Source organism: Ptychodera flava, chromosome 18 (assembly GCF_041260155.1).
Source record: "Ptychodera flava strain L36383 chromosome 18, AS_Pfla_20210202, whole genome shotgun sequence".
Classification (NCBI taxonomy): Eukaryota; Metazoa; Hemichordata; class Enteropneusta; family Ptychoderidae; genus Ptychodera; species Ptychodera flava.
Genome location: NC_091945.1, coordinates 5,439,083 through 5,451,110, shown reverse-complemented (window position 1 = coordinate 5,451,110; position 12,028 = coordinate 5,439,083). Strand labels below are relative to the sequence as shown.

Here is a 12,028-nt window from a genome sequence, read left to right as displayed (position 1 = left end):
ATAGTTTCGAAGCTATAAAATCCAATCGATTCTGTATAAAATTTTACCAACACGCGTCCGGTATGCTACTCACGTAACTTGTATGCCTGTTTAATGTTGTTCAAGCCAAATGTACCGGTCAACAGGTTGAGCATGTTCAACTGTATGTGTCGAGTCTACTCATTCCATATATGCTGTATATTAGGAAACACATGATTGGTTTAATTTCACAAATTACTGATGTCTTCTCCAATCAGAACGTCTGTGAAATTCAACGCATTCTGCGCATGCACCTAAACATCAGCACGTTTCACTAAATAATTACGGAATCTATCGCGATCGACGCTGTGATTTCTGGGCTCACCGGTCCTCTATGTGGCGTTATTTAGAAGGCGACCATGCCCCCGGGCCGCCTAAGAAGAAGACGGCGACACAGACAGATCAAGAACGGCGACAGCAACAGAGACAGTACGACGACAAGCAAAGACGACGGACATTTCAGAGTGCTTGGCAAACGGAATTCGTAGTTGGCTTCTATATGACAAACAGAAAATGTACTGCAAACAATGCCGCAGTGCCTACGGTCAGTTAGCTGTCAATAAGGTAGCGATTGCAAGGACATCGACGTTCTATAGCTATTCCAAGGGTCCATTTGTCATTGGGTCAGAGAATTTCCGTCATTCAAGCCTTGTTGCTCACGCTCAAAGTAAAGGACACAGTGTAGCCATTGAGCATGTAAAGCACCGCACCGCTCCATGTGGTACGAGTAGCGCAGAGATGGCTTTGCAAAAATGAACGAGTCTGTATTCAGTAAACTTACGAATCTCTTCAGAAACGCTCATTCCATCCGTGTAAATAGTCGCCCATTTAAGGACTACGTCTGGATGTCAAGTCTTGATGTTATGAAAGGAGTCGAAGTTGGTGAGACCTACCGTAATGATAAAGCCTGTAGGCAATTTATCACTGCGATCAGCGAGGTGGAAAGGGAAAGACTACAGAATGAAACGAGTGACAACAAGTTCATTTCCATAGTAAGTGATGGTTCAACTGATGTATCTGTCATCGAAAATGAGATCGTATATATCAGATCTGCTCGTGAAGGAAATGTAAAGATATATTTCTGTTCGTTGGAGGAAGTGAAGAAAGCCGATGCAGCCGGTATTTATAATGCCATAACACATAGTGTATCTGAAGCAATGGGGCCAGAGTCACTTGGAAAGGTGGTAGGATTTGCTGCTGATGGGGCTTCAGTAAACACTGGTAAGTCCAATGGCGTCATAGTAAAGCTGAGGGAGAACCTGTCACCATCTATCGTCATGATCAAGTGTCTAGTTCACCGACTAGAACTGGCTTTCAAGGAAGCTGTGAAGTGTAAGGCACATGACTCTCTGATGACTTTACTCGGAGAACTCTATAAAATGTACCATAAGAGCCCCTTGCAGAGAACAAACCTCAAAAAGGCATTTGAAACTCTGGGCACAGCTCCAGTTATGCCACTTAGGATCGGAGGGACGAGATGGCTTTCCCACACCTTGAGAGCTATACAAAGTCTGTGGAAATCCTATAGTGCCATCAAGCTACATCTGAATCAGGTGAGCTTTTTATGATCAATTAACATATTTTATTACAATTTTGTCTGTAGTTTTTAGTGTATGTTGGTGGAATTGATATGTTTCTATACATGGTAACTTTTTTGTTATTCCAAAATTTGATCAAAGACAAACTTAATATTATGATTTTAGGTATCTGTAATAATACGATTGTTTTTGTGATTAATGTTTTGAAATTTTAGATCAAGGCTACACCTAATCACAGGTTTGGTCCTAAAGCCAAGGCTCTTTCACAGCTGATGACCTCGAAGTCAGTGGTTTTCTACGGCCATTTCCTTCAAGATATACTTGCTACCCTGTCAAATCTGTCACTTCAGCTTCAACAGAGAGATTCAAGTATATACACATGCCATGAACAATTGAAAGTAACCATCACATCATTGCAAAAGTTGGAGACTATGTAAGTAATTGTATTTGGAGTAAATAAATGAATGATTTCTAATATTTTATTTGAAGGAGATTTTACATAGAAATAGTAACAATAACTACAAGTTGTGTGAATGTGTGCATCTATAAACATGTGCGAATGCAAACATGCATATTTGTGAGTCACTTACCTCCTTGTCCTGCATACAAGTGACAGTATAATGATATTAAAAAGTCATATTTTTGTTTCTAGTATGCTGTCAAGTGTGGATGAAATAAAAATAGTATGTCGAACTAATACTTATATTTTACCAGGCCTGGACTGTGTTGGCGAACTGTTTCTACTAGCCAAGATGAGTACTGTGGAGAGAAACTTACTGGGAATTACACTTACCCTGGCAGTGTCTTAATCAAACGATTGCTGACCTGCCTTGAAGTCCGCCTTGTAGACATTAATAGTGACCTACTACAGGCAACAAAGATTGTCAATCTTTCTTCATGGCCAATTCCGACAGTAGTAACTGAAGGTCATTTCCAAATATGATATAATAACTAATCACTATGTTCTTATTCTGTTACAGTTGAACTCACAGTTACTTTGCATGCTTGTTTGCTTGGTTGTTTTCAATGATTGTTGAGTCCATGTATCATAGCTCTTTTGAATACTGATTGAGACTTACATAGCTATCGAGTTTCAATATTAGATTTAATTTCGATATTACATTTTTGAAGCACAATACATCTGGTGTATCTTTCAATATTTTTTCAGTTTTTTCTAAATATACTAACTTACCAACCAGTATAACAAGTGCATGCTATTCTTTATACTCTAAACTGCCAGTTTGATGAGATTCACAAAAATAGGAAAGTAATGATGTATCATAATTTCAATTTCTGTTACAGTTCAGGTTTTGTCTCTCACGTATTTTGTTAAAGTAATTTAACTTTAAAGATTATTGGTAGGTTGTACTTGCAGTCTTTGAATGAAATGGTCAAGTCTTTGTGTTTAGATACATCATGTTTTCACTTCTTAAAAATAGTTTTCATTTAATCATGTCATGCGTGTTGTTGCAATTTAAAGTTCTCACCTAGGAATATTTAGTACAGGTACAGGTTATGAGATAATGATTTTCTTGACATTCTTTTTTTGTTTTATTCACAAGACTTTGGTGATAATGCTGTTATGACATTGAGTGAGCACTGGAGAGACGTCCTCACTAGGCAAGGTGTTGACTGCACCCTAGTATTGTGTGAGTGGAATCTATTGAAGCAACTGCTCTACAGCAAGTAAGTATTTCTAATAACTTCATGTGTATTATGTGTTCGTTTAGGATTATGCCCGAATGACAGCTGAATGAAAATTATAACAAAGCTGGTTTCAAACAAGCCGCAATCAAATTGTCCATTTGACTATGTCTTATTACTCCTGTTTACCTAATGTTATACCCATTTTGTGTATTTTTTTCATGATTTTCAGTGATGATATCTACAGCATCACCTGGCAGCAGATTATGCGAAATACAGACAAAGAACACCTAATATTCTAGACCTCATAGATCTAGTTCTCAGTTTACCAGCAAGCAGTGCTGAGTGTGAGCGTGGTTTTTCTGTCATGAAGTTAACGAAGACTGACTACAGGAACAGGTTATCAAGTAAAACCATGACAGAGATAATGAGAATCAAACTTCATTCACCCAGCATAGAGGACTTTGACCCTGCTCCTGCCATACATATTTGGAATAAGATATCTAGCATTCGTAGTCGCAGGCCAGCCTTTAATCAAGTAAACATACGCAACTGAGTGAAGCAGTCTTTGATAGTGTTGCAGATGTTGCTAGCACCTCAACCTCAAATGAACCTGTAACACCCAATGCAGATGATGACGATGAGTCTGACTATGAATCATGTGATTCGGACTTCAGTGTTAGTGAGGAGGACGAGGGCTGTGATCTTTTTGAGATTGCAAATAATGTAGATGAATGATTCATGATCATTCACTTACACTATCTGCAATCTATGTAAACAATATTCCTTTGAAGTGAATATTTGCTGACTCTAATAAAAGGACATGAACAATTTAGGCCTAAAGATTAGTTGCAGTCTCTTTTGTTGCAGTATGTTGAAAGGAATTATATATTTTTCATAGAGCGTTAAAATCATAATATTTAGGCATAGAGTGTTGACTCTAATAATGATACGGGTTGTTAACAAGTGCATTTAGTGAGGACCGGTAGTTTTCTCTAAGGACCTGAAGCTTTGGCTTGGTGCAGGTCCTTCTGACCTGAAGCTATTTTCTCTTAATTTCGCACACTGATTGCCATTAAATTTCTTATTCTGCAACCTTTGTATCGCTCTATTTAAACACATACGTTCGTTGAGTAATGATTCGTACGGAATTCACTTTCAATTCACAACGGTGCTAGAAAATAGTAAATGGAAAACAATTGCGAGATTTTTACAGACCGTTTGTCACCGCTGTCCATTTTAAATATTATTAATATATGATTATAAATGTTTATGCAGTTGGTTACTATGCTTTTCAAGTAACTATTGTCTCATTTTCAACTAATATTTTTTATTGATTTCATTCATCAAATTACGGTCAATCAGTAAAGGCACACTCTTCCCAGAACCATTTGTATTTTTCAGAAATCGTTGCTGATACTGCAGTGTAAAGGGACGAGGAATTCAGAGAACAGAAGCTAAATCACTGCCCTTGACAGTAAATAAATGTAAATTTCACAAGAACCTTCTCAAGTCAAAGCTTTATGAAGACATTTATGTCGCATAATAAAACATTGGCATATACAGTAAAATAAATCGTACCCTAAATTAACTTAACCTTTTGTTTCTCTGTTTTATTTTTTTACTGTATCTTAGTATTTCAGAAATACATGTGTGCTGATTCAAAGTCTACAATTATGTTATTAACCATGTTTAGACAGCTCATTTACGTACTTGGTGTACATATCTGAAATTTCAAAATGTAAAAAGTGTGGTACAAATGCACAAATTTTTCTGTCACTATAAAAGTGTATTGTTTCTTTGGTTTCAGTATCACTAATCTACAACATATTTAGTTTTCTACTTAAATGTTTGGAATTATTTTTCCTTGTAAATTGGTAAATGCATTCAATCGAGAGCTTACTGCCCTGGGGTTGTGCCAACTTTTACAGGAATTTTGGCAGGACAAAGTATGAGCAGTGAACCCATCAGGGTAGGTAAAATGAAGTCTCTATGGCAACATACTGATAAAACTACAACCAGCAAGGGATGATGGGAAATCTACAACTTTGACACAACTTTTGAGGCTTGAAAATAAGGAGTTAATATGGAGAATACGAAGTTTAAATGCACAACTTTGTTAAACCTTGTTACCAGTGTGCAATATTAAACTTTCAACAAAGCTTTTAACAGTTTCATTTTAACCTTGGCTGGCAAGCTTGCCAGACAAGGCTCCCACAGGCTTTAACTGAGTTTAAAGCCTTTTTCATCTCCAACCTTGGTTGCAAGATTGGACATGAAGCTTGAGCCAAGTTTTCTCCAAATTGACATAAATCGTAAGGGTTAACACGTTACCAGTCTGAGTCCGATTACGCAACGCAGTGTGCGACGAGTGTCCTAAAATCGCTGTAATGTCGACCTTTTCTGGTAAAATTGGACAAAAAAGGTGTATAATTATAATAAGGTTGTTCACAATATACCGGACTTTGTATCTTCGTACATCGTCTGCTACGCTGCATCGTCCTATGTCGCGGACGCAAATCCTAGTATTTTGTGCATATACCGTGCGAAGTACTTTTATGATCTAGCACACAAAATAATGTTCAAAATGTTCAAATGTCGGACGCCAGCAAGTAACTTATCGGAAAATACTTCGTGTTTATTGCATTTGTTGGTACAGCTCACATTTTAACACGATTGTAACTAATTTGGGATAAATTGATGATGAAATAATGTCTTTAACATCTGCGAATGTAACCTTATCTGTTTTTCTTTTTGTATACACACTTGTTTTTTATGAGTAATTGATAATATTGCAACATTAAGCTATATAGCAACTAACAACTTTGAGTAATTTGAACAATATGGACATCCATTATCCTAAATTAGTTCCAATCGTGCTTTTTGAACTATGACCCCCAGGTGACCTATAGTATCATATTAATTGACATGGATTGCTAAACCGGACAAGACTTGTTTGTTTTGGTAAGGTGCCGAATATGGCTCTGGTAACAAGTCTTGCAGTCATTTACCATGTCGTTTTGATACTCAATCGATGTGTTGGCTTTGGTCCTTCACACAGATGACAGAAAAGTTGGTCGCAAATTTACCAACCTCCTCAACAACTGGCATAAACATAATTTGGGATATGATATTGAAAAACCAGGTCGTTCGGAATTGTGGTTCTCAGGTCGTCAGAGACTATTTCTAGCGATGCCAGACAGTTCCAGTTCTCCAGCATGGAGGAAATGGCGTCCGTTCTCCTCAGAAACTTACAGGGCAAGAGACAGATACACGTAGGTTGCTCATGAACGATGCGTTCAACACCAACGCGGGATCAACCAATACAACACACGGAGTTCTAAGTCAATATGATGATTTCCCAGACAATAATATCGGTGTATTTTGTCAGTAATTCCTATTTAGGAAATATCACATGGACAATCGAAGGTTAGGCAGAAAAATCAGCTCCTGTTAAAAGTGACCCTTCTCTCAAGATAGGCTTTTAAATAGTAACCCCTTGACAGTTTTCTAAAAAGTGAACCTACCCAAATCTCCAAGCCTCTCCCCTTGTAATTACTGAATGCTCCCATACAGCAGAGAAGCTAAGACTGCACCAATACCAAGAACGCAACGCAGAGTGCTCATGCGTTCGACTTTTCTCTGTGTGAATCGAGCAATCAAAGTATTTTTATCACCAGTTCCCTTCCTAATTGACTTAGGCAGACCTGCGCCGTGCATAAAAATCTATAGTTGGTGATGTCTTTACGAAACGGGAAAAATAGCTGAAGATATACCCATGTGTCGGTCAGTATGGCCGAGGCAAAATCGGGACCTTTATATAAACAGGGACAGGTTATTTATTTTCAAATGAGAACGGAGATGGAAAGAAAAGGCGATGACTTATTTTTCAAAGTTGAAAAAAATGCTCTTTATGTTAGTAATCGAAGTATTTTTTCTCCGATCCCGATTTCCTCGTTTATGATAAGATATCTATCGGTCTTTCTTTCTCGCTTTGTCGACCGATAAAAGGATATTATTCTTCAATATTCCATCCTGATATGACTGATGTAATACCCTAATGCATACTGACGTCATTAGTTCCTGATCAATGTACAAAAGACTAGGCCCGTGCGAAACGATGAAGAAATATAGGAAGCACACGAAGATGCTCAACCAGGACGATCTATGCGGGGAGAGATATTGATGTCACTGTTTTCCGAACACAAACGGGGATCTAGGCGATAATAAGACTATTGAATCACGAAGTTGAAACAAAACCAACATTTCTACCGCATAGGGACAGATCGATTGGTCAGGCATCCAACGAACTAACGGCATGGGACATGTACAGCCTATAGGCAATCGAAAAATCGTGAATCGACGTTGATAATTCAGGGCATATTAGTTCGAGCATCAAGTTACTGCTGTAACTATATTGACCATATATCTGAGCGTCTACGCTACAACTCTAATTTTGCATAAATACCGATCATCTAGGACTCCAGTGCTGAAGAGTACTTTTGTTACCACACAACATTAATAAAAGTACAATTTTTTTTAAGAATCTTTGTACTCGTAAATTTGTTAATAAAAGGGTCTGTACTACAACTGCATGAATTTGGCATAGAAATTGATTATCATTCAAGATTAGAGTGCAGAAGGGTACTTTTTTAAGTGTACAATGACAGAAATATTGAATGTTATCAACAATATTCATAATCATGAATTTATTAGTTTATTTTACACTCTTGCTCTGACTGATAACGCCTTATGCCCCTTCGGAGGTATTGTTGTAGCTCACGTGTATGAACACGTGGGCTAATTTCATAGCGATGTTTGTCTGTCTGTCCGTGTGTGTGTGTGTGTGTGTGTGTGTGTGTGTGTGTGTGTGTGTGTGTGTGTGTGTGTATGGTGGTGGTGGTTGTGGTGGTGGTGGTGGTGGTGTGTGTGTGTGTGTGTGTGTGTGTGTGTATCTGTTTGTCTGTTTACACGATAACTCAAAACGCCTACACAAATTCGCCAGATTTGGTACACAGGTACCATAAGCTACTTGCAAGAACTGTTTAGTTTTGGTTAGTGGGGCTTGCATATTAATGAAGTTATGCAATATCATTTTTTAGCTCACGTGTTCACACGTGGGCTAATGTCATAGCGATGTTTGTCTGTCTGTCTGTCTGTGTGTGTTTACACGATAACTCAAAGACGCCTGCACAGATTCAAGTCAGATTTGGTACAAAGGTACCATATGCTACTTGCAAGAACAGATTAGATTAAAATTAGTGTGGCTTGCATATTAATGGAGTTATGCAATATCATATTTTTCCGTACAATGGTTTCCCTATGGAGACGGTAATGACAGTGTGGACATATGTCAAGATATACTGCACAAACTTAATAAAACTTTTCACAGATGACAATCTCAGAACATTATGATGATACTATAAGTGTCATGTCAATTATCTGCTTATTTGCATATTTAATGAACTTTTGTTATTAGTGACATAACTCTGAAATTCCTGCACCAAACTTGATGATACGTGCAACAAATATTGATCTGATATATATCTAATTATACTAAGAAGCATCGGGCAGTGTCAAGTTAATGAATAGCTCATTTGCACATTTTATGACGTTTTATAATTAGTCATATAACTCCAAAAAGCACTTAGTTGTGTCAAGTTAATCAAGGCTTCATTTGCATATTCAATGACTTTTGTAATTAGGTATATAACTCTGAAATTACGGCACCCAAGTCTGTGAAATCAGGTACAGATATTGATCTGATAAATATCTAATTGTCCTGACAAGCATTTGGCAGTGTCAAGTTAACAAGTAGCTCATTTGCATATTTTATGAAGCTTTGTAATTAGTCATATAACTCCGAAATAACTGCACCAAATGTGATGAAATCTGCTGCAGATACTGATCCGACAGATATCTAATTATGGTGTTAAGCATTTAGTTATGTAGAGTTAATTAAGGGTTCATTTGTATATTGATGAACTTCGTAATAAGTGATATCTCTCCAAAATTACAGTATTACATTTTATGAAACTTGATACAGATATTGATCTGATAACTCTGAAATTACTGTGCGAAAGTTTATGAAACCTGATACATATAATGATATAACAGACACTACGGGGTTTTGGGGCCTCTTTTTTTTTCAAGCGTAGCCGTACCAATTAATTATTCATGAGACCACTACGGCAGCGACACGCTGTCCAACAGGTACTGACACCTAATAGAAATATATATCATTATTGACACCGTTCCACGCTACCATAGTCCTAAAGATTCTCCAAATTTGTAGTACACATATACATGAAAACGTATATGTAAGTATTTTACTTATACATAAAAGAAAATTATGAAAATTCAACCAAAATTATTCTGACACAGGGAGCGGTTATGGCCTAATCACGTACAGCACCACTGCTAATAAAGCCCTGAAACCAATTCGTACAAGAAAAGTAGAGCGTAATTTTAAAATCGAAAACGATAATTTTTTGGTTACGATGAACATCCAAACGACTGTATCTTTTCTTCCATTTCGTGCGAAAAGTGAAAAAATTGAACAGGCGAGTTTTAGGTATTACAAGTGTAGATGGATGATACGAAAAATCCCTATAGTAAACAATGTTTTTTCGTGGTGTCAGTACCTTGTGGATCGCACGTTTCATCTTTTTTAGTGTTTCATTCATAAATACAAAATTCACACCTTAGATCTTGAGATGCCGTACTACAATCCTATTGCTTTTGATTTTTAAATACATGCTTAAATTCTTGTGATTTTACACTTGTACCGCCGTCTGAAGTTCGACAAAAAACACGCTGCTCGCGCCCAGTAGGAAAACATTGGCATCTACCGGCTGCAAATTTATCGCCGCTATCGTGCCGATCCGTAATCTTAAGATGCCGTTCTACAATGATCGTATCGTTTTTGATTTTTAAATATTTGCTTAAATTATTGTATTTTTACATTTTTACCGCCGTGTGTTGTTCGGCAACACACATACTAGCGCCCCATAGAAAACAATGGCATCTACCAGCTGTAGGCTATAAATTCTTCGCCGCTATCATGCCGATCGCTTGTTTAAGATATTTATTTCATCAGCTTTAAATGTAAAAATCCAAATCTATAATCTTGAGATACTGTACTACAAGGGTGTTATTTTCGATATTTGGATCTTGCGTTAGTTTTATTTAAATTTACATTTTACTGTCGTGATTCGGCGACGTACGCGTATTTTACTCTCCCGCACCCCATATAAAAATTGCATTTTTCCACCGGATGTAAATTATTCGTCGCTATCGTGCCGATCGCTTGCCTTAAGGTAGTTATTTCTTCCAGTTATGAATGTAAAAATCTAAATCTATAATCTGGAGGTACTCTTCTACAAGGATGTTATTTTCGGTGATTGGATGTTGCGTTAGTTTTATCTAAATTTACATTGGACTTTTGTGATTCGGCGACATAATTTATTACGCCCGAGCCTATACAAATACAATGGCATACTTACCGGCTGTGATTATTCACCAGTCACGAGTAGATCGCTCGCTTGGAGATTATTATTCTTTCAGCTATTGATTTAAAAATTACACAAATCATCTTAATGTTATGCGCTTCAATTATGTGGGTTTAGATTTTTAAAGTTTATCTTTAATTTTTTAAATTTTACATTGTAACAAACGCAAGTAATTCACCGGCTTACATGCCAAATACCCTATACGTAACAACGGCATTTTCATCGGCTGTGCAATGCTATACCGACCCCATTCACAACGCTCACCTCTTTATGCTATGTGCTGCCACTATGTATATAAAAAATTAGAGATATTATCTTGAGATAATAGCTTCCATTGTGTGGTTTTCGATTTGTGAATGTTTACATAATTTGTTCAATTTTTTTGCATTTGTATTGCCGGTGTTCGGCGACATCAACAAGCCTAGCGCGATATTGTAATCGTTGGCTGTATAATCAGTCTGCAGGTGTGTTTCAATAATCCGACATATCCTGGAAGTACATCAAGCAAAATGAAATACAACAGTATCATTTTCTACATTTCGCCTCCTATATTCACAGCTGTTTTTAGATATATAAGTACTATAACTCAGTATCGCAGCTTCTCTTTCTGGGCGCCGCCATCTTGAAAAATCTGTTGCTATTGACAATAGCAATGGCAGAGCTCAAACGATGGCGGCGCTGCACTGAACGATTAGAAGGCCATTTGCCCCGTAGTGATCTTTATTCACGCTCATATGTACAGAAAATTGTCTATTCTTTATCGGATACACCTGTCACCGATTCCCGCCGTCCGACTTTCTAGTCATCGCCACTTTTAGTGGTCAGCATTGCCACACCTTATCGAGCATATTGGTCGGCTTATTCCTGAAACTCGACAACATAGGCCTACCTCCGTTTTGTCATGACTTTGTTTGACCACTCAGAGCAGTACGACACTTTATTAAGCTTCTATCAGTTTGGCCGTAAACTGCCTCGGGGAGAATATTAAAATTCCCGTAGAACCGTCCTAGTCCAACACATCATTAGGCATTTCCCCCATTACATTTATGCTGACTCATTGAATTGTAATTTTCGTTTAAAAAAGAAAATCAGTCTAAATTCATGTTTGCCAGGTATAGATTGTTCCATCTGTGGTAAATGTAGACGTAGTCAATGACTGAGCGTATCGGCGGTTTAGCTTATTAAGTAAACACCACAGCCGTCCCACACGTAGTGAAATAAGGAAAGGGTTGAAGATCTCATACAGAGTGTCACAAAAAAACCCGCAAATCTGAGCAGATATAGATGTCAGTCGAAATTTAGCGGCTATCAAAACCA

At 37.5% G+C, this 12,028-nt stretch overlaps 1 protein-coding gene across 1 annotated transcript; it reads left to right on the top strand.

Annotated features, from left to right (window-relative positions):
• The first annotated feature begins 807 nt into the window (after nt 1–807).
• Nucleotides 808–4,262, top strand: LOC139116708 (zinc finger protein 862-like). Its single transcript, XM_070679306.1, has 4 exons — nt 808–1,571; nt 1,772–1,989; nt 3,119–3,242; nt 3,433–4,262. The coding sequence occupies exons 1-3, from the start codon at nt 864–866 to the stop codon at nt 3,126–3,128; spliced, it is 936 nt and encodes a 311-aa protein (XP_070535407.1). The 5' UTR covers nt 808–863; the 3' UTR covers nt 3,129–3,242; nt 3,433–4,262.
• The last annotated feature ends 7,766 nt before the right edge of the window (nt 4,263–12,028 follow it).

Bases quoted from the DNA above. Each gene is read 5' to 3' on its own strand.
- LOC139116708 (XM_070679306.1), top strand. From the start codon at position 864: ATGTCAAGTCTTGATGTTATGAAAGGAGTCGAAGTTGGTGAGACCTAC. The intron at 1,572-1,771 runs GTGAGCTTTTTA...TTGAAATTTTAG, and splicing joins TCAAGCTACATCTGAATCAG to ATCAAGGCTACACCTAATCA.